Raw genomic sequence first — 23969 nt, 5'->3', positions numbered from 1 at the left:
CAAAGACTGATGATGGAGCTGGGACTGATTTTTCCTGCCTGTCCACATTTATAAACACTTAAATTCATATAAAAATGATTCTTCATATTCAATATGATTGATTAATTATTTACGTAAAAAGAAAAACAAAAACTTAAACCTGCTTCTTAGCACTCATACACAACCCCAAAATTATGTTCTGTCACCTGTAGGACTTTGAGTTTAGGTCGATCATTTTGGTATTTGAGTTTTGAATGTTTGATTATTTTCTAGTGTTACTCCCATAGTTAGATTCTCTGCATCTCTGTTGTTCCCTGACAGTCCTTCATCTATTCAGTCACATTTTAAGCATTTGGTGACCTATTTAGTATATATACTTTTTAATACTTTGTAGACAAATGCCGATGCACACTCTGCAGATATATTTGACCTCTTGTTCTAATGAACAAGCATTTCTAAAATAACAGGCACTTAAGCTTTGATTTGCAGAGGCTGTGGGGAAAAGATGTGGTTTTTTGAGATGGAGCTCTTATGTGAGAATCTGCAACACGTCTGAGCTGTGAGAGTAATAAAGACATGAAACATGGGAGGAGGAAAAGCTCTCAAACATGAAGAGAGCCCCTAGAGGTCAGTGATGGTAAAATTAGTGTATAATGTTAGAAGGGTGAACTTCGTCTTAATTTTCTTACAGCGCAAACTGTTAGATTTAGCTTGGAATGAGCTAAGATTGAAGTATTAAGATTTTTACTTTCGTGAAAATTTTAACTCACGATGCTGACTAACGGGAGCCCTGAGCTTGTTTCTCTGCAATGAGATGGTGTCATCTGGGAGTGATGGGAGACAATAACACCCAAAGTGTTGCTTATATCCACAGCCTGCTTGGTCTCTATGTGGCGAAGCAGCTTGAAGCTTCGTTCCCTCATTAGCAGCCGGTCGCCGCATGTTATGCAGAGCGGCTTGTAATGTGGAACTCACCTACCGGTCCGGGAGGTGAGTTCTCTGGGCCTTCTCTGGGCCTTTTTCCCTTCGCAAAGAAACTTGACAGACATCTGATCTGTTTCTTACTCATTTTGCTGCTTGTGGCCTCAGTGTTGGCGAGCAAGTAACCAAAAGAATCCGGTTAAAGGATTTTCAAAATAAAAGATCCTCCAGACTCCAATTCTACATAAAACGGAAATATTTCACTATTTCTTGTGCAGCCCGGTACTAATTGGTCCACGGACCGGGGGTTGGGGACCACTGCTCTAGAGGTCAATGATGGTAACATTGACCTCTAGTAACATGGTAGAAAGTGAACTTCATTTTAATTTTCTTACAGCGCAAACTGTTAGATTTAGCTTGGAATAAGCTAAGATTGACGTATTAAGATTTTTAAAAATGATGTTGTGAGTCAGGGGGAAACACAAACAATATGAACCAGTTCTGCAGCAAAGTTGGAGAGATTGATGGGTTAGTGCAAAATCTTGTTTGTTTAAATTTCTATGTTTAATGTTTAAGTTTTTCTATAAAAAGCTAAATAGCTAAATAAAACATGAGGATATTGATTCAATAAGTTTACTGTTCTAGATGACTGTAGTTCAGCAGAAACATGAGCAAAAATAACTTGTTGCTTTGAAGAGGTTGCTGACCTGTGCAATAGTTATACAGGTGCTCCCTCTAGTGGTGGAGAAAAGATGTTCCATACAATTCAATTCAATTCAATACAATCAAGAACTTACTTTCTAAAAATGTTTACGTTTCAGACAACTTTAAAACTGATTTAAGGGTTTGTTTTGTATGTGTTTAAAAGTACTAAAATAATCAAATATATAGTCATTTGCTTCTTATTTATTATCATAGAGAACTTTTTAACCACAATCAACTGAATTACATTAAAACTAGAGGTAATCATGTCAACTGATTGATTGCAATCTAATGATTGCATTTTATTTGAGTAAAAAACAACTCATCATGTTTTGCTGAGTGTTTGACCTGCAGATTTACTTCAGACAAAACCAGGGCACAGGAGAAGGAGCGAGTATGAAAAGCTGAGTTGATTTCACACTTTAAATCCATAAGTTGGGAATTGAAGCTGAGAAGAAAATCAAACAGCTCGACGTGGAAGCTTTGAGGCTTTCATTAAGTCACCTCTAGGTTAATCTGTTCACTTATTCTTTTCTTCAATATCAGTTACGAGGCGTCAAGATTCCTAGATAATGGTTGCACGTTTATTCTTAAAAAGGTTTCCTATTGTTTTATCTTATATATTCAGATGTACAAAATATATGCTGTAAAGCTTTCCAGTTGAAATGAAGGCTTAGAGCATCTAAAGTTTATATTTGCACTGATGAGATCAAGAACAAAAGATTCTCCCAAAACTTTGCAGCTTAATTATGAAATATTGCACAAAAAAGTAACAGAAAGTTGAGATTTAGTCCAATTATATGTTCAAAGGGCTCATTATACCAATATATTCCATACTTTTCAATTAGTTATTTGTTGAAAGATGTGCATTTTTTTCAGTTCATATTAATGCACCACATTGTGTTGTGCTTGCAAATAAAATCATAAAAGATATTTAAATTCTGGCACATAGCAGCTTGGGAAAAATACTAATTTGGGTTTGAGGCCCAGCTGGTTTATTCATATGGATACATTTTGCAACTTTTACCTGGGAAAACCTACTTAGCAAAGTTATTAAAATGCATGAATAGTTTTTGAAAGAATGACCCATATCCAGTACTTGCTACTTAACCACAAGATTTTTGACCCAAAACTTCAAAAGCAAACTGATGACTTTCTACAGTTCTTGTTTAGCTTCCTGATCCTTTTCTGATAAAACTCCAATTAAACTTAATTTATTTCTCTGATCTAGCATCAGATACACTTAATTTTTTTTCTGGGAGTAATAAAAACAGATCATCAAATAGACATAGAGGTTCACAGTGACAGAGTTGAGCATAAAATTATTGAGAATCATGGAAGATTTAGTTTTTTTTCCAATTAATTGCATTTAACCAAGAGGCTTGATTCTAAAAATATTTCCATTTGGCTAAATTTCTGTTTTAAAACTGGCTTATTTAAATTTTTACATGTAAATCAATCCAGACACACAATCATTGCTTGCTTCTTATTTATTATCAGAAAGCAGGAGAGAAACTGATTACAGTAGTAAACCCTCACCAAAGATTTAAAGCACAAACAATTGGATTATATTTAGAGGTAATAATATCAACTTTTGACTCATGTTTGAAGCCAAATGTTGATGATTGATTACAAGAAAGACCAACTCATCATGTTTTTGCTGAATGTTTGACCTGCAGATTTACTTGGCAGGACGAATCTTCATGCTGATGCTCTTCAGGGAGTAATTATCTCCTTTCCACTGAGTCCAAGACACTCCAACAGCATAGAGAGTACCATCAGCCCCCCAGCGATAAACACCATTAGGGTTTGTATAGTGACAACCATTGTACCAGAAAGCACCCAGAAATGATTTGGCACAGTTGCCACTCCACTTGTCCTGGTCTTTGTCAAAGGTGGTAAATTTCTGTTCATTGTGAATGGCAAGGCCGTCTCCTGCAGAAATAATTAGAGGACACAAAAACTATATGAATTAAAAAGACATTGAGTGAAAACTTAAATAATGAAAAAAACAAACAAAAAAACATTATAATCAGACAAAAAAAATAGTCATTTCAATACAAAAAAAATACTGGCTTTGTAAAATGCTGTTTATGTTTGTGAAATAAATCAGAAGAAGTTGTGTTAATCTCTTACTAGGCTATTAGCAATGAGATCAATTAAATTTACTTTGATCAGGTTTTTTTCTGTGATCTGTCAACATCAATCTGTTTGCTTCAGAACCATAAGAACAAACTCTAGGTTATAATATCACTGACACAACACATTTCATTCAGTCAAGGTGTTTTATTATGAATCCTGAATGGTCTAAGTAAAGCAAATTAGCTTTATTATTAATATTATAGATGTTATACATATCCATCCATCCATCCATCCATCCATCCATCCATCCATCCATCCATCCATCCATCCATCCATCCATCCATCCATCCATCCATCCATCCATCCATCCATCTAGTAAAGTTAGGATGAGGTTTTCTCATGACTCACCAGCGCCCCCTTTGTTGTTGAAACCACTCACATGCAGCAGGTAACCGTCACACTCAGCATCGACTTTAAATAAAGAGTAAAGGGCAAACTTTTTGTTTCCTTCAAAGTCCTCCATGTCGACCATCAGTTCATGGTTCTGAAGTCGTGTCAACTCATGGATGTTATCAAGACCTGCACAGACATGCAAACCATTAATATTTAATTTTTACTGAGACTTTTAAACACCTGATTTATGTGGATTTGCAGGAAGTTAGTTAAAATGTTCAAAGGGTCATTAAAGGCATAAAGTTTCACCTTCTCTGTCCTGTACCTGGTGTAAATACACCATCACTTTGCAAAACAATAGTGAAGAAGAGGGCCCAGTAAATAACAAACAGATGTTGACAAATGTGGCTATAATTATGTTATTATTTTCCTAAATAAATAAGCAAACCATGCATTGATTGTTCAGGTTCATGTCTCACCCAGCCAGTACTCTCCAGCAGCGTTTCCAAAGCCTCTCTTGTACTCGGCCCAGTTTCTGTAGAAGTTTACAGAGCCGTCCATCCTCCTCTGGAAAACCTGGAAAAACAAAGGAATCTGTTCAAGGAGTGAACTAATTTCTCACTTACACATTCAGGATGAAAAGAAAGTGGGTTTTACCAACTCTGAATTGATATCAATAATCAATATTTAACATGACAAAATTTACTGAGTCTTATTTTTAACAGGGAGGTGAAAACGGAAGGAAAATAAAAACTCTTCTTTCAACAGGACTTGATGTTTGTTGGATGAAAACCTCCAGAAACCTTCAGATAAACCAAGTTGTTCTGCAATCAGAGTTCATGTTGAGTTGATGTGGACATCTCACCGTCCAGCGTCCTCCCTCTGAGTCCATGTCGCAGTAAGCCTTCACACAAACACACAGATTAATGAGTTGATCCAGTTTTTAACACTTATTTTTTATTTAATGCAATGTCACACTTTGTGTAACAATATATATTAACACGCTCTCAGTAATATGTGAACCTATAATTAAATAAAATGTAATCTCAATAAATAACAGCTTTAGTTATAGGTGAAACAAACTGGAGCTTGAACTGAAACAACAACATATTAAACATCAAGAAATTGAAGTTTAAAATATCCAGTTTAAGTAATGTGTATGAAGACGTTTCACATTTGAAGGCAGATAAACCTAAAGTCAGGTTAGGTGATGCACAGAACTCTAATCTGCATCTTCATTCTCATGAACGAACCAAACTTAAAGTTCACCTGAACAGCAGATGTAGATCCACTTGGATAGATGGTGTACACTCCACTGGGAAGTTTATTGTCCACATTGTAGATGTCATTACAGTCAGCTGGCAGTTTGACCACTTGACAGCTGATCAGCAGTGGAGCCAAGAGGAAGAGAACTGATGACAGCTGGAAGACAGAATATGACCCATCACCCATCAAAGACACTGTGATCAACATCCATCTAGTCAAATTAAACCTGATCCCTGTTCTCATTTATCCTTGTCCTGTAAGATGTGCTGCCAGATTTGCAGCCTCAGACTGTCAGACTAATGCTGGATTCTGTCTTAATGGTTTTATTCATTATGCAAGTGTTCCAGTTCAACTCATTTGACAAATCCTGTAAAGGAATTGTTTTTCCAGAGAAAATTATATGCAGGGAATGTTTAAACAAATGGCCACTGTAACATTTCAAATAATCAAAGAGCAAAGCAAATGTTTTTATTTACACAATTTAGTGAGCACTAATGTTTCATAATTTGTTAAAAATGTTTTCCTTAATGTCTCTGAGATTTTTCTTATTTGGATCATGAGTGGAAAACTCCAGGTCTCGAGGACCTGCGACTTTTAGCTGATCTACAATATTCATCATCACAGTTATTATTGATTTACCCAATAATCTCTACAGTTCAAAATACAAGCTTACCTTCATCCTTACTGTTGAACTGGATAAAAATGAAAACCTGGAGTCGGTGTGGATCGCTGCTGAAATGTAATACAATACAAATAAATAAACTTTAGTGGTGAAAAACAGTTTAAATGAATAAATTCTCTCACCTGTAGCTGGAATGAACTTGATTCCAAACTTCTGCTTCTCCTCTGTGTCTCCGACGTTCAGACACTGTTATTTATACCTGCAAATGTGCTGATGTGTCACCTTACCTGATTATCAGAAATCTAAATTAAATAACAGCTATTAGAAAAAACCAGTTTGGCTTCATCATTTTTAAAACAAATACCGGATACAGGATGTAGGATCTGGGCTGAGCGTGAATAGCAGTGGACCATCAGTCTAAGGAAGATATGAACAAACATTCATCATGACAGGCTTCCAAGAAATATTTGTTCTTTTCTCTCAGCTGTGACATCAGGCCTTTAATTCAATGTATCTGGGACCTGGTTCTGTGTCCTGGTACCAGTTGGTACCATTGCCAACTATTTAAGCAATGCTTAAGCAGTTGGCAATGGGATAGTTTAGAAACTGTTCATAAAAAACTTTTAATTTGCCAAATGAGCCTAATCAGAATGTCTATTTTAGTTCAGGATTTTGACTGAACATTGAAATACCTTAAAGTTATGTTGTCAATATGTTGAAGGTGTGAGATAAAATCTGATTTGCTGTATTTACACAAATTAGGTTAGTAAGACTGTAAAGTCTTTATAGTTGGTATAACTAAAACCAACTGGCCTTGAACTTTTTAAATTTTAATGAAAACAAAACAGAGGTGATGGTGTTTGGACTCAGTGGCTCTTGTGAGTCCTCCTCTGTTGACCTGGGACCTTTGGAGGTACATTTTAAACCTGTTATTACAGATCTTGGTTTTAAGGTGGACAGTGATTTTAAATTGGACAGCCAAATCAGAGCCGTGGTTGAGTCCAGCTTTTATCATTTAAGGCGATTGGTGTCAGTGAAATCTTTTCTTTCCAGGCAACATTTTGAAACAGTGATCCAGGCTTTTATTTCGACTCGGCTGGATTACTGTAACTCCCTTTATCTGGGAGTCAGTCAGTCGCTGCTCTCACGTCTGCAGCTGGTTCAGATGCTGCTGCACCACTTTTGACAGGAACTCAAAAGAGGGAACATGTGACCCCTGTCCTGGCCTCACTTCACTGGCTGCCTGTATATTTTAGGATTCGTTTTAAAATTCTTATGTTTGTTTTTAAATCACTGCATAATCTTGCCCCGGCTGACCTCTCTGAGCTTCTTCATCCCTATATACCTTATCGGTCTCTCAGGTCAGCAGATCAGCTGCTCTTGGAGGTACAGAGATCCAGGAGGAGGCTCAGAGGGGTCAGGGCTTTCTCTGTCATGGGTCCTAAGTTATGGAACAACTTGTCTTTGCAGGTCAGAGAGGCCCCTTCACTGTCCACTTTTAAAACTCGTCTTAAAACCATCTATTTTACTTGGCTTTCAACTCCAGCGGGATCTAGTTTTGAATTGTATGTTTTGTTTTTAAACTGCAAGAGTTTTTATTTATTTATTATTTTATTTTATTTTATTTTTTTATTATTGTTATGTTGTGTTTTAATGTGCAGCACTTTGTATCAGCTGTGGTTGTTCTTAAGGTGCTTTATAAATAAAGTTGGTTTGGTTTGGTTTAACTTGCCTGAGGACTTTGTGACAAATGGGGCTTATAAGTAAACATTTGCCTTAGTAATTGCAAACAAAGCTGCAAAAAGGGAACATACTAAAGAATTTAGTTTTCTAAAAAACACATTTTTATTAGTTTTGTGTTTTCACAAGCAGATAAAACGTATTTGCTCTTTTCTCATACATATTTATTCAGCTGTGACATCAGGCCTTTAATTCAATGTATCTGGGACCTGGTTCTGTGTCCTTGTACCGGACTGACCCAACTGTTTAAGCAATGTAAATAAACTAGGATAGTTTAGAAACTGTTTATAAAAAAACTTTTAATTTGCTGAATGAGCCTCATCAGAATGTCTATTCTAGTTCAGGATTTTGACTGAACATTGAAATACCGTAAAGTTATGTTGTCAATATGTTGAAGGTGTGAGATAAAATCTGATTTGCTGTATTTACACAAATTAGATTAGTAAGACTGTAAAGTCTTTATAGTTGGTATAACTAAAACCAATAACTAATAACTAATTCCAGCTGCTCAATTGGAAAAACAAATATGTTACCGTCAATCTTGACGTGACAAGAGGACGTTTCCTCCTCTCTGCTTCAAGCAAACACCAGATGCACAAACTTCCCTGAGGACTGTTTGACCACTGGGTCTTATAAGAAAACATTTGCCTTCGTAATTGCAAACAAAGCTGCAAAAAGGGAACATGCTAAAGAATTTAAGGTTTTTTAAAAACACATTTTTATTAGTTTTGTGTTTTCACAAACAGAGAAAATAACAGAAAATTGTACGCTGTGCTGCCTATCACATTACATGAGTAAATAAGAGAAACAGAAACAAAATTTAAAAAATCCTGCCGTACAATGTCACATTATGTCAAATCATGTCTTCAATGGTCACCAAACACTTACAGACACATTTACAACCTGACAGCAACACAATCTGGGTGATAAAAGAAAAAGATGTATAGTAATACAAAAGGAGGATGTTCTTTAGTTAAGACCTGTTGAGACTTTGTAGGATTCTGACATCTCATCACGAGGTGTGTCAGTCATCATGACAGACTTCCAAGAAGTATTTGATCTTTTCACTCAGCTGTGACATCAGGCCTTTAATTCAATGTATCTGGGACCTGGTTCTGTGTCCTGGTACCAGTCTGACCCAACTGTTTAAGCAATGTAAATAAACTGGGATAGTTTAGAAACTGTTTATAAAAAAACTTTTAATTTGCCAAATGAGCCTCATCAGAATGTCTATTCCAGTTCAGGATTTTGACTGAATGTTGAAATACCTTAAAGTTATGTTGTCAATATGTTGAAGGTGTGAGATAAAATCAGATTTGCTGTATTTACACAAATTAGTTTAGTAAGACTGTAAAGTCTATAGTTGGTATAACTAAAACCAATAACTAATAACTAATTATAGCTGCTCAATTGGAAAAACAAATGTACTCCACCTCTTTGCTTCAAGCAAACACCAGATGCACGAACTTCCCTGAGGACTGTTTGACAACTGGGACTTATAAGTAAACATTTGCCTTAGTAATGGCAAACAAAGCTGCAAAAAGGGAACATAATAAATAATAAAGAATTGAAGTTATTTTTTAAAAACACATCTTTATTAGTTTTGTATTTTCACAAACAGAGAAAAAAACAGAAAACTGTACGCTGTGCTGCCTATCACATTACATGAGTAGATAAGAGAAACAGAAAGAAAATTTTAAAAATGCCGCTGTAAAATGTCACATCATGTCTTCAATGGTCACCAAACACTTACAGACACATTTACAACCTGACAGCAACACAATTATAGCTAAAAGAAAAAGATGGATCATAATACAAAAGGAGGATGTTATAAGACCTGGTGAGACTTTGTAGGATTCTGACGTCTCATCACAAGGTGTGTCATTCATCATGACAGACTTCCAAGACATATTTGCTCTTTTCTCTTATACATATTTATTCAGCGGTTATATCAGACCTTTAATTCAATGTATCTGGGACCTGGTTCTGTCCTGGTCCTTAGAAACTGTTTCTAAAAAAAACTTTTAATTTGCCAAATGAGCCTCATCAGAATGTCTATTCTAGTTCAGGAATTTGACTGAACATTGAAATACCTTAAAGTTATTTTGTCAATATGTTGAAGGTGTGAGATAAAATCAGATTTGCTGTATTTACACAAATTAGGTTAGTAAGACTGTAAAGTCTTTATAGTTGGTATAACTAAAACCAATAACTAATAACTAATTATAGCTGCTCAATTGGAAAAACAAATGTACTCCACCTCTTTGCTTCAAGCAAACACCAGATGCACGAACTTCCCTGAGGACTGTTTGACAACTGGGACTTATAAGTAAACATTTGCCTTAGTAATGGCAAACAAAGCTGCAAAAAGGGAACATAATAAAGAATTGAAGTTATTTTTTAAAAACACATCTTTAGTAGTTTTGTATTTTCACAAACAGAGAAAAAAACAGAAAACTGTACGCTGTGCTGCCTATCACATTACATGAGTAGATAAGAGAAACAGAAAGAAAATTTAAAAAATGCCGCTGTAAAATGTCACATCATGTCTTCAATGGTCACCAAACACTTACAGACACATTTACAACCTGACAGCAACACAATTATAGCTAAAAGAAAAATATGGATCATAATACAAAAGGAGGATGTTATAAGACCTGGTGAGACTTTGTAGGATTCTGACGTCTCATCACAAGGTGTGTCATTCATCATGACAGACTTCCAAGACATATTTGCTCTTTTCTCTTATACATATTTATTCAGCGGTTATATCAGACCTTTAATTCAATGTATCTGGGACCTGGTTCTGTCCTGGTCCTTAGAAACTGTTTCTAAAAAAAACTTTTAATTTGCCAAATGAGCCTCATCAGAATGTCTATTCTAGTTCAGGAATTTGACTGAACATTGAAATACCTTAAAGTTATGTTGTCAATATGTTGAAGGTGTGAGATAAAATCAGATTTGCTGTATTTACACAAATTAGGTTAGTAAGACTGTAAAGTCTTTATAGTTGGTATAACTAAAACCAATAACTAATAACTAATTATAGCTGCTCAATTGGAAAAACAAATGTACTCCACCTCTTTGCTTCAAGCAAACACCAGATGCATGAACTTCCCTGAGGACTGTTTGACAACTGGGACTTAAAAGTAAACATTTGCCTTAGTAATGGCAAACAAAGCTGCAAAAAGGGAACATGCTAAAGAATTGAAGTTATTTTTTAAAAACACATCTTTATTAGTTTTGTATTTTCACAAGCAGAGAAAATAACAGAAAACTGTACGCTGTGCTGCCTATCACATTAGTATAGTTAGTATAACTAAAACCAATAACTAATAACAAATTCCAGCTTCTCAATTGGAAAAACACATGTACTACTATGATGGGCTTTACTGATTTTGCCCACCTGCAAGAACACCACAGGAGACAGATGAACAATAATATAAAGTTTATTTACACAGAATAAATAATCAGATGTGGATCGGGTCCTGGGACTGAACGGCTGCTCATGGCACACTGAGAAGACAATGGGGAAGATGGTGAATTCAAGGTTGTCGGAATACAGATGATTTGTTGGTGGTAACTTACTTGAGCTCCCAACGGCGTGGGAGAAGCAATGTTGGTCCTGGGGTTCTTTAAAACCTCTGGGATTCTTTCTCCGTCGGGCTTGTTGGTTTGACCAGCGAGGCTGAGCGGTTGGCAGAGGAACGGTGAGCGGCGTTGGCGGATGGACAGGTAGGCTGACATTTGAAGGCAGCAGTGAGTCGGTGGAACGACCGGTCGGAACTCCAGAACGGCAGGCAGAAACAACGGATACAGGTGAGTCTTGGAGCTCGGGCATCGACGGGGTAAGTTCCCGTGACATTGCAAGGAGTGAGCAGCAGTGGTGGGCTATCTGAAGCGAGGCTTCGAGGCGTGTACCGAGTAAAAAGGGGGCGTGTCCGATGATGCCCCGCTTCGGAGGTAGTGTCGCATTGAGCAATATCATGTGATCAGTAACAAACGAGGCCTTGCATTACATCTGCCACGTCATTGCTTCATTTTGCGTATTGTTTTTCAAAATAAAAGCACTATGAACCCTGTTGTTTCGTGGGTTGTAGTAGGTGGTTTGGTAACGCATCAGCAGAGCCTTTGTCATCAGCACTAGTTGAAATGGAGCCGTCAAAAAGAGAAAAATCTCTCATATCTGGGAGTATTTTGAGATGACAGATCACAATAAGGTTTGTATAATGTTTGCACAAAATCTGACTGCATTTGAATCATTAATAGCAACTTTGTGTGAACTTCGCCATCCTTTCATTTCAGGTGAAATGTTTGCTGTCAATGTAGGGCCCTGGGTCGTTGTTGTCATCATCAATGATTAGACATTACAGGGCCCTACATGAAAATAACTACCCTTTAAACACAGGAGACACCAGCCAGAATATTGTGTCATTTCTATTGTTTTATATTTGTGTGTATTACAAATTCCAGGAAGCAGGTGCTAGACGAGGCTGTGGTAAACTTGATTGTAAAGGATTCCCAACCGCTTTCAGTAGTGGAGGATGACGGGTTCAGAGAGCTCATTCATTTGCTGGATCCAACCTATGTTCTTCCCAGGGGCGCAACTACACATTATTCAGGTGGATGCGAAAACATAAATCGCCCCCCCCCTCCAAGGAAGGTACGTCAGGGTGAAGGAGCGTAGAAAACATGTGCTCACTTTACCCCCGCCCCCTTGAGACGAAGAAACTTGAAAGGTACCTTGTTATGTGCGCGAGGTGAAGGAGCGTAAGGCGCGCTGAAGTGTATGCGAAAACATAATCGGCTCGCCGCCCCCTCCAGACGGGGTTTTTACGCCCCTTATGGTGCCGCACCCCAATGCATTGCATGCACTGCATACCCACTTTTTGCGCCACTGGTTCTTCCTACCAGAAAGGTTTATATGTGTCAAACATACCAGCTAATGTGGTAATGGAAATCATGTCAGTTATTTAAATGAATTATTTTGCTTTTCATTTCAGGGATTAAAAAGTATGGTTGAAGAGAAATACTACAAAACAAAAGAGAAAGCCAAAGAAGACATCCAAAAGGTGTCTGCCGTCAGCCTGACCGGTTATATGTGGACGTCCATGAATATGGAGGCTTCCCTGGCCATAACATGCCACTTTATTGATCCCAATGACAAACTGGGCATTGTATTAATTGGAATGGAGCATTTCCCTTCCACTCTTACATCTGAGAACCTGGCCAGGGTGGTGCATAATCACATGGCGGAGTGGGGAATTGCTGATAAGGTGAACTGTCTGGTGACGGATGATGCAGCTAACATGATTGCATGTTAGCTGCATGTTAGCTGCATGGATCAGGCACTCCATTTGCGTGCTACACCATGCAGTGCTTCCAAAGATGGCAAATATACTGCTCAAAAAATAAAGGGAACACTTAAACAACACAATATAACTCCAAGTAAATCAAACTTCTGTGAAATCAAACTGTCCACTTAAGAAGCAACACTGATTGACAACAGGGACCCTGGTCGGGTCAATCAGTGTTGCTTCCTAAGTGGACAGTTTGATTTCACAGAAGTTTGATTTACTTGGAGTTATATTGTGTTGTGTAAGTGTTCCCTTTATTTTTTTGAGCAGTGTATAAAAAATTATATTGCAAGACTTCTGTCTGAAAACCTATTGAGGCATGTCCAAGAACAAATTGCAAATATTGAATCACTAAGTGTCATGACAATGGCCACATTGCTGGACCCTAGGTTCAAAACTCTTGGTTTTGTCTGTCAAAGCAAGGCATAAGACGCAGTACGGCGGCTGAAAACAGAATGTTCTGCAATGATTGCAACCAATGAAGGTAACCAGCTGCAGGATTCAGCAGATGCAGAAGGCACCAGCAAATCTTGTGAATTTTCTTTTTTCTATTTTCTTGTGACATTTGTACTACTGTATTTCAGTTGTTGGTGTGTATTATCAATAATAATTATTTTCTTTTGTTATTTATAGGTGAACTGTGGTCTCTGTTGGATTCTACAGTGGACCAGAAGAGGCGTTGCTCCAATGCCACAGCAGATGCCATTGTTGAAGTGGATCAATACCTCACCGAAATGAACCTAATGAGACATGAAGATCCATTGGAGTATTGGCATACACAGAAACATGTGCATCCCCATTTGTACTGTATGGCACTGAAGTTCCTCTGTTCACCTGCATCATCAGTGCGTTGTGAATGAGTTTTTTCCAAGGCGGGGGAGGTCATCTGCTTACGAAGAAACCGTCTAAAACCTGAAACTGTGAAAAAAGTCCTGTTCCTAAATAAAAACAATTAAACCTAAAATCCAAATAGTTCTTAATTATTTTTGTTTGATCAGGAGATACATCAGATTCACACATCAAAAACAGACTAAAAACCAATGGAAGAGGCAAACTTATTTTTACTGTTAAAACAGAACTAGAACTCCCAAGAAGAGATTTTAAACAAATTATGTTTTTCAGGAAGCAAGTTTTCACTCAAAGTATTAAGTCTGCCTCAACAATCACAAGTACAACATATATTCATTGTCAAATAAGTCCATGACATAAAAGAAAACCCATCATAACCACTGATGGTCAAGGATTAGATTGGCTACAAATCATTTTAATAATTAAAACATGACAATTAAATATGATTTAATTGATTATCCTGTTACGAAATATGAGTTTGATGAAAACTTTGTGACAACATTGCATTTACAAATTTTTGAAAGTATGATCCAACTGAGTGACAAAGCTGTTAGTTTCACCAGCAGATGTCACTAGTGAGTGATGAATGAAGCATCAAGTAATGAACTTTTTTGCAAAGCAAATGGTTGGAAAGCTTCATTGATTCATGAGGCTTCATTTGCCCATCACTAGTGAGCAGAAAACTCGGAACCAGATCCAGATTCAGAGGAATCCTGAGAAGGGCAAACAATTACAACTAAGTAAACTTTCTAATAGCAGGGGAAAAAGACAGATCACAATGAGAAAACTCAGAGCAAACTCTGAGGGGCTAAGAGGTACCATCAAAGGTTGACACTCTGGTGACGAAGTACCGGCGTTCCACCTCTCTTAAGTTGCCGATAACGAGATGATTGACCCCGTGGGGGATGACGTCATATTAGGAGCCAACAGCTCAGCCGCCTCTCGAACTCCATCTAGTGGGGAATAAAATGAACTGCCGCCCCAAGAAACCCCAGAACCTAACACTACCGTCAGTCTTGACGTGACAAAATAGGACTTTCCTCCTCTTTGCTTCAAGCAAACACCAGATGCATGATCTTGCCTGAGGACTTTGTGACAACTGGGACTTATAAGTAAACACTTGCCTCAGTAATTGCAAACAAAGTTGCAAAAAGGGAACATACTAAAGAATTGAAGTTTTTATTTAAAAATTTCTGCTTTTTAATTCATATTTAAAAACTGACATCACTGAGGAGATCAAGTTGATCCATTCAGCTTCACTGATGGCTTTGAAAGTGATGCAGAAACGTTTGACCATCACAACCACTTGGTGTCACTGTTGGGAGTCTTGTGATATCAAAGACTGATGATGGAGCTGGGACTGATTTTTCCTGCCTGTCCACATTTATAAACACTTAAATTCATATAAAAATGATTTCTTCATATTTAATAATGATTAAGAGTTATTGATTAATACTTTGAGTTAAAAAAAATAAATAAAAGGAAAATTAAACCTGCTTCTAGCACTCATACACAACCCCAAAATTATGTTCTGTCACCTGTAGGACTTTGAGTTTAGGTCGATCATTTTGGTATTTGAGTTTTGAATGTTTGATTATTTTCTAGTGTTACTCCCATAGTTAGATTCTCTGCATCTCTGTTGTTTCCTAACAGTCTTTCATCTGCTCAGTCACATTTTAAGCATTTGGTGACCTATTTAGTATATATCCTTTTTAATACTTTGTAGACAAATGCCGATGCACACTCTGCAGATATATTTGACCTCTCGTTCTAATGGACAAGCATTTCTAAAAGAACAGGCACAGGGAAGTTTTAAACTTGGATTTGCAGAGGCTGTGGGGAAAATATGTGTGTTTTTGAGATGGAGCTCTTAATGTGAGAATCTGCAACACGTCTGAGCTGTTACAGTAATAAAGACATGAAACAAAGGAGGAGGAAGAGCTCGCGGTGAGGTAAGAACAGAGGGGAATCCCAAACAGCGGACATATCGCGCAACTGAGTCCGGTGGATATCGGACATGATATGTGGAAATGTTTATTATTAAATCTAAAGGTCATTATTATGTTTATTCAATTAAAAATGTTAACTATGAAAAAACATATTCACCTCCAAATCATAGTGCAGCAAATAGAGAGGCTGCTCCCGTCGTCTTTTATCCACCGCCTTTTCTTTTTGTTACGTCTTTTATCTCTTAAAATGACTCCACAAACTATCACTATTGCTTCTAGATCGTCATCCGTGTTTGGTTATTCTAAATTCCCGCTATGTTGAGGGTTTTACTGGATTATCCTCTGGAATCGGGATGTTCGTGACTGGATCGTGTTGCTCCTGCCTTGGACACACGAACCGATCAAACCTGTTGGACTTTTATCAGCTTTGTGGTCACAGAGGTTTGGAGAATCGGCTGACATTCTTAAATCTTTCCGTCTAAACCAGACTTAAGACTCATGACCGCAGCCCAAACGCTCTGACTCTGGTCGCTATGGTAACGTTTATATATCCCTTCAAAATAAGATACAGATGCGCTACAAAAAAGAACATTTTACTTTCGTGAAAATTTTAACTCACGATGCTGACTAACGGGAGCCCTGAGCTTGTTTCTCTGCAATGAGATGGTGTCATCTGGGAGTGATGGGAGACAATAACACCCAAAGTGTTGCTTATATCCACAGCCTGCTTGGTCTCTATGTGGCGAAGCAGCTTGAAGCTTCGTTCCCTCATTAGCAGCCGGTCGCCGCATGTTATGCAGAGCGGCTTGTAATGTGGAACTCACCTACCGGTCCGGGAGGTGAGTTCTCTGGGCCTTCTCTGGGCCTTTTTCCCTTCGCAAAGAAACTTGACAGACATCTGATCTGTTTCTTACTCATTTTGCTGCTTGTGGCCTCAGTGTTGGCGAGCAAGTAACCAAAAGAATCCGGTTAAAGGATTTTCAAAATAAAAGATCCTCCAGACTCCAATTCTACATAAAACGGAAATATTTCACTATTTCTTGTGCAGCCCGGTACTAATTGGTCCACGGACCGGGGGTTGGGGACCACTGCTCTAGAGGTCAATGATGGTAACATTGACCTCTAGTAACATGGTAGAAAGTGAACTTCATTTTAATTTTCTTACAGCGCAAACTGTTAGATTTAGCTTGGAATAAGCTAAGATTGACGTGTTAAGATTTTTAAAAATTATATTGTGAGTCAGGGGGAAACACAAACAATATGAACCAGTTCTGCAGCAAAGTTGGAGAGATTGGTGGGTTAGTGCAAAACCTTGTTTGTTTAAATTCTTATGTTTAATGTTTAAGTTTTTCTATAAAAAGCTAAATAGCTAAATAAAACATGAGGATATTGATTCAATAAGTTTACTGTTCTAGATGACTGTAGTTAAGCAGAAACATGAGCAAAAATAACTTGTTGCTTTGAAGAGGTTGCTGACCTGTGCAATAGTTATACATGTGCTCCCTCTAGTGGTGGAGAAAAGTTGTTCCATACAATTCAATTCAATTCAATTCAATACAATCAAGAACTTACTTTCTAAAAATGTTTACGTTTCAGACAATTTCTGCTTTAAAACTGATTTAAGGGTTTGTTTTGTATGTGTTTAAAAGTAATACAATAATCAAACATATAGCCATTTGCTTCTTATTTATTATCATAGAGCAGAAGAAAAATGGATTACATGCAGCAAACCCTCACCAAAAACATTTTAACCACAATCAACTGAATTACATTAAAGCTAGAGGTAATCATGTACACTTTTGATTGATTGCAATCTAATGATTGCATTTTATTTGAGTAAAAAACAACTCATTATGTTTTGCTGAGTGTTTGACCTGCAGATTTATTTGGCAGGACGAATTTTCATGCTGATGCTCTTCAGGGAGTAATCATATCCCTTCCAGAAAAACCATTCCACTCCAACAGCAAACAGGGCATTGTCAGCTCCCCAGCGATAAACACCATTAGGGTTTGCCTGGTGACAAGCATTGTACCAGAAAGCACCCAGATATGATCTGGCACAGTTGCCGCTTGTCCACTTGTCCTGGTCTTTGTCAAAGGTGGTAAATTTCTGTTCATTGTGATAGGTAAGGCTGTCTCCTGCAGAAATCATTAGAGGACACAAAAACTATATGAATAAAAAAGACATTGAGTTGAAAATTTAAATAATGAAAAAACAAACAAAAAAAACATGATCAGACAAAAATAAAATTGTCATTTCAATACAAAAAAAATACTGGCTTTGTAAAAACTCACTAAACTTATGTTTAGTGAAATAAATTATAAGAGGTCATGTTAATCTCTTACTAGCCTATTATGAGATCAATTAAATTTACTTTGATCAGGTTTTTTTTTTCTGTAATCAGCCAACATCAATCTGTTTGCTTCAGAACCACAAGAACAAACTCTAGGTTTAAACATCACTGACACAACACATTTCACTCAATCAAAGTGTTTTATTATGAATCCTGAATGGTCTAAGTAAAGCACATTAGCTTTATTATTTATATTATAGATGTTATACACCTGCACTAACACAGGAGTCCCCAGCAGGGATCCATGCTCAGTGCCTTGAATCCATCCATCCATCCATCCATCCATCCATCCATCCATCCATCCATCCATCCATCCATCCATCCATCCATCCATCCATCCATCCATCCATCCATCCATCCATCCATCCATCCATCCATCCATCCATCCATCCATCCAGTCAAGTAAAGTTAGGACGAGGTTTTCTCATGACTCACCAGCGCCCCCTTTGTTGTTGAAACCACTCACATGCAGTAGGTAACCCTCACACTCAGAATCGACTCTAAATAAAAAGTAAAGGGCAAACTTTTTGTTTCCTTCAAAGTCCTCCATGTCGACCATCAGTTCATGGTTCTGAAGTCGTGTCAACTCATGGATGTTATCAAGACCTGCACAGACATGCAAACCATTGATATTGGATTTTTACTGAGACTTTTAAACACCTGATTAATTTGGGTTTGCAGGAAGTGAGTTAAAATGTTCAAAGGATCATTAAAGGCATGAATGTTCATCAATCCTGTCTTGTACCTGGTGGAAATACACCATCATTTGTAACACAATAATGAAAAAAGTCATATTTGTTGACAAATGCGGCTATAATTATTTTATTATTGTCCTAAATAAATAAGCAAACTATGCATTGATTGTTCAGGTTCATGTCTCACCCAGCCAGTACTCTCCAGTAGCGTTTCCAAAGCCTCTCTTGTACTCAAGCCAGTTTCTGTAGAAGTTTACAGAGCCATCCATCCTCCTCTGGAAAACCTGTAAAAACAAAGGAATCTGTTCAAGGAGTGAACTAATTTCTCACTTACACATTCAGGCTGAAAAGAAAGTGTGTTTCACAACATGGCAGAACAACTCTTCATTTTTATACAAGTTTTCCTTTAATCAGAGAGGTTTTCCACTCTCTCTACCTTTCACAGCAAGTACATGACTGAGAAAACCAAGACTCTACTTTTAACAGGACTTGCTGTTCAACTGAAAAAATCTACAAGAGTCAGAAAAAACAGATTAAGTTCATGTTGAGTAGATGTGGACATCTCACCGTCCAGCCTCCTCCCTCTGAGTCCATGTCACAGTAAACCTTCACACAAACACACAAATTAATGAGTTGATCCAGTTTAATAAGTGGCACAAGAAACCCTCAACATACTGAAAACCCACACTTGAGCAAACAAACAGTTTCAGGAATATGGCAGCTTATGCTTGTTTTGACTCTTTCAACCTTGTATTTTATTCAGTTTTCTCATGCAATTCAAAGTCACATCTTTTGGAAAATAAACATACTAGTATCATTGCCTCAATAATATGTGAACTGATACTTATTTCATCTTAAAAAGGATAGATATATTTGTAGGGGATATAATTTTGAGCTTGACCTGAAACATACTGAACATCAAGAAATTACAGTTTCAAATACTCAGCATAAATACCGTGTATGAAGATTAAGTAAATTCATCCCCACCATTGTTAACAGATAAACCTAAAGTCAGGTTTGGTGATGCACAGAACTCTAATCTGGATCTTCATTCTCATGAACAAACCAAACTTAAGGTTCACCTGAACAGCAGATGTAGATCCACTTGGATAGATGGTGTACACTCCACTGGGCCGTGTCTTGTTCACATTGTAGACGTCATTACAGTTTGCTGGCAGTTTGACCACTTGACAGCTGATCAGCAGTGGAGCCAAGAGGAAGAGAACTGATGACAGCTGGAAGACAGAATATGACACCTTCTGAACATCACCCATCAAAGAAACTCTGATTAACATTCATCTAGTCAGAATAAACCTGATCCCTGTTCTTGTCCTGCATGTTGTGCTGCCAGATTTGCAGCCTCAGACTGTCAGAATAATTATGAATTCTGCCTTGACAACAGTTTTATTCAATATGCAAAAGGCTCCACTTCAACACATTTGGTTGATTGTTAATTAATGTTTTTTTTCTGACCCAATGATATGCAGGAAGTTTTTAAACGAATGGCTAACATTTCAAATAATCTAAGAGTTCAATACAAATGTTTAGACTGGCAAATCTTTGGATTAAACCAATAAATATGTTGTTGGATGTTTTTCTTTTCATTCATATTTTAGTGATCACTGATGTTTCATAATTTGTAAAATTTTATAATGTCGTAAATTATAAAATTATAATAATGTCTGGTGAGATCTTTCCAGGAGTCGCAGAAAACAAGTAATCAAAAGTAACTGCCACAGTCGTTTGTGTTTCCTACTGTCTGCTGCTAAGAGAGTCATTCTCAAGTGCTCCAAGCAGGAACCAACCATTTCATGCAGAGGGGGTTCAGGGCAAATATGGATGTGTGTTTTGTTCTGGGAGTAGGAACATTACATTTTTACTGCTAAAAACAATCTTTGAAAATACAATATGATCAATTTTGTAATTGACAGGGCCCTGGTTTTCATTTTAATTTATATGAACAAAAAATAAATAATTAAATTGTGGAGGGCCCCCTGTTGGTCAGGGCCCCTAGAACTGCCATCATGTTTCCCCCCTATACTGTGTCCTGCCAGGGATACAACTTAAAGTTGCAGGACATCAGCCTTCAAGGACCAGGATTTCCCACCTCTGATCTAGATCATCCATTGATAACAAGATTTTAAAAATAAATGGGTCTTTTCTTGTTAAATAAAGTATTAATAAATACATTAATGAACGATTTTAATCTTACTCCAAAAATGATATTGTACTTAAAATAGTCATTATCAAAGTGATAATTGATTTACCTAAGAATATTTAGAGTCAAGTTACAAACTTACCTTCATCCTTACTGTTGAACTGGCTAAAACTAAAAACTTGGAGTCAGTGTGGATCACTGCTGAAATGTAAAACAATAAAAAGAAATAGATTTTAGCAGCCAAATACAGTTGTAAATAAATGTATTCGTTCATCTCTCACCTGCAGCTGGAATGAACTCGATTCCAAACTTCTGCTTCTCCTCAGTCTCTCCGATATTCAGACACTGTTATTTATGCCTGCTGAATGTGCTGATGTGTCACCTCTCCCTGACTATCAGAAACCTAAATCAAACATGACCTAATGAAAAAAAGAACTTGGCTTCATTTTACAAAGCAAATACTGGATACAGGATCTGGACTAAGGTGTGAATGAAAGGGAACACCAGTCTGCCCAAAGAAGATATGAACAAACACTTTCTATGACAGGCTTCTAAAGATATTGTATCTTTTGCCATAGACAAAAGCCTTTCTCACCAGAATGGCTCCTTTTGTTTGGTGGGTGTAACTAGGCCAATGGGATCAAAAAGGCTAGGTACTTGGCTAGGAAGTTCTCTCTTAGTGAGGATTTTGAGTAACACTGTATTTGAAGGGGGGGTGAATAAGACTGTCATGACACTGTCATAAGCATGACATAACTCCTGTCATGAACATCAATAAGTTTTCATGAATATTTATGACTGTTGTCATAAAGTGTCATTCGGTAAATCATGACACTTTTAATACAAAGTTGACATAATTCAAAATGTCTTCGTTATGACAACTTGACATTAACCTCGCCAAAAATGTCTTCATTATGACAACTTGACATTAACCTCGCCAAAAACGTTTTTGTTATGACAACTTGACATTAACCTCGGCAAAAATGTTTTTGTTATGACAACTTGTCATTAACCTCGCCAAAAATGTCTGTTATGACAACTTTGTCATTAACCTCGCCAAAAATGTCTGTTATGACAACTTGTCATTAACCTCGCCAAAAATGTCTTGGTTATAACAACTTGTCATTAACCTAGACAAAATTGTCTTTGCTATGACAACTTGTCATTAACCAAGAAATCATGATCTAACATAATTTTGTCATAATAGTAGTCATAATGATTTATTACACTAGCAAAAGCTTTAACAAAACAAAGATTAATATTTCCACTCCCTGAAATAAAGTAAAACAAGTAGGACAAGCAATAAAGATTTCATTAAGCTTTATCACATTGTCAAATGATTTAACAAATATCATTAACAATTTTTTACATCAACTAAAGTGGAACAAATAGCACCAGTTATGAATATGTCATTAAGTGTCATTACAGTGTCATTAATATTAACTTTTACCTCAAGTAAAGTGAAACAAGTAACAACAGTTATGAAAATGTCATTAAGTGTCATTACAGTGTCATTAATATTAACTTTTACCTCAAGTAAAGTGACACAAGTAACAACAGTTATGACGAAGTCATTAAGTGTCATTAAGGTGTCATTAATATTAACTTTTACCTCAAGTAAAGTGGCACAAGTAAAGGTTCTGAAAATGTCATTACAGTGTCACTACAGTGTCATTAATATTAACCTTTACCTCAAGTAAATTGAAACTGGTAGCAACAATTATAAAGATGTAATTTAGTGTTACAGTGTCAAATGCTATGCTAACAGAGTAATTGATACTAAGTCTTACCTCAAATGAAGTGAAAAATACTGGACTACTTATAACTACCATCATAACTGTAGAACAAACCCAAACAAACAAACATTTAGCCCTTAATGTTTAATATTAAGGGCTAAAGTTACAATGGAGTTTAATAACTTTAGCTAACATTAACTTACAGCAAGGTAGGATTGGCTTGAATTGCTCATAGCTAACATTACAGAGAAAGAGAACATAGTCAATGTTATTTTCTCAAAGAAAATGTAAAGTTTATAAGACACATACCTCATATGTATTAGGTGTCAAACTTCGGCTTTTTCTTAAACAGGAAGTCTGGCCGTTATAACTTGTGTTAGGTTTGCCGCACAATATGGAAGATTTCTTCTTCAACACACTACACGCCTGTTTGTGCACTGCTGCCTCTCACTGGTGGATATGGTGTATTGCACTACTTAACCCTTGTATTTTGAAATGGGGTCCAACCGACCCCACACACGTAAAAGCAACCATGCACACACACACTCACACCTAGGGGCAATTTGGAGAGGCCAATTAACCTGACAGTCATGTTTTTGGACTGTGGGAGGAAACCGAGTACCCGGAAAAAACCCACGCATGCACAGGGAGAACATGCAAACTCCATGCAAAAAGACCGGGGCCGGGAATCGAACCCAGAACCTTCTTGCTGCAAGGCAACAGCTCTACCAACTGCGCCACTGTGCAGCCCATTTGAATTTATAATTAAATAAAATTTCATCTCAATAAATAACTGATTTTGTTATAGGTGAAACAAATTGGAGCTTGAACTGAAACAACAACATATTAAACATCAAGAAATTAAAGTTACGAATATCCAGTTTAAGTAATGTGTGTGAAGACGTGTCACATTTGAAGGCAGATAAACATGGAGCTAATGCCGAAAGTTCAAGCTGGAAGACTCCGCCCCCTCCGTTCGCCCATCAACGTCATGCTCATCTCCGACCTCAGCGTTGGACCTCACCCGGCGCGTTCAATCATCAATAGGCTATGCATAAAAGGATCCACACCCAAGCCGTACAGTCGCTTCCCAGCTGCGTTCAACCCACCACCGCCCCTTCTACACCCACATCCTTCAGCTCTCTAGGACGGCACCATTTCCTGAC

At 37.2% G+C, this 23969-nt stretch overlaps 2 protein-coding genes across 3 annotated transcripts; both read right to left on the bottom strand.

Moving 5' to 3' along the window:
- Window positions 1–3074: 3074 nt before the first annotated feature.
- Window positions 3075–6103, bottom strand: LOC145548708 (microfibril-associated glycoprotein 4-like). Its single transcript, XM_081599633.1, has 6 exons — window positions 6017–6103; window positions 5347–5499; window positions 4943–4981; window positions 4557–4653; window positions 4093–4263; window positions 3075–3537 (listed from the first exon to the last, which is right to left on the bottom strand). The coding sequence occupies exons 1-6, from the start codon at window positions 6020–6022 to the stop codon at window positions 3284–3286; spliced, it is 720 nt and encodes a 239-aa protein (XP_081455759.1). The 5' UTR covers window positions 6023–6103; the 3' UTR covers window positions 3075–3283.
- Window positions 6104–17531: 11428 nt separating this feature from the next.
- Window positions 17532–21482, bottom strand: LOC103460760 (microfibril-associated glycoprotein 4-like). Of its 2 annotated transcripts, none has more exons than XM_081599632.1 (7): window positions 21349–21482; window positions 21210–21265; window positions 19992–20144; window positions 19477–19515; window positions 19097–19193; window positions 18650–18820; window positions 17532–17999 (listed from the first exon to the last, which is right to left on the bottom strand). In XM_081599632.1, exons 2-7 carry the CDS (start codon window positions 21213–21215, stop codon window positions 17743–17745), a joined length of 723 nt encoding a protein of 240 aa, XP_081455758.1. In that variant the 5' UTR covers window positions 21216–21265; window positions 21349–21482; the 3' UTR covers window positions 17532–17742. The 2 variants fall into 2 exon arrangements, with proteins under 2 accessions (XP_081455758.1, XP_081455756.1); XM_081599630.1 differs by having other exon boundaries at window positions 21210–21268; window positions 21349–21478.
- Window positions 21483–23969: the final 2487 nt, after the last annotated feature.

The sequence above is a fragment of the Poecilia reticulata genome, chromosome 18, assembly GCF_904066995.2.
Source record: "Poecilia reticulata chromosome 18, P_reticulata-male-v2, whole genome shotgun sequence".
In the NCBI taxonomy this organism is placed as follows: Eukaryota; Metazoa; Chordata; class Actinopteri; order Cyprinodontiformes; family Poeciliidae; genus Poecilia; species Poecilia reticulata.
The sequence above is the reverse complement of the archived record's forward strand: the minus strand, read 5'-3'. Positions and strand labels throughout refer to the sequence as shown.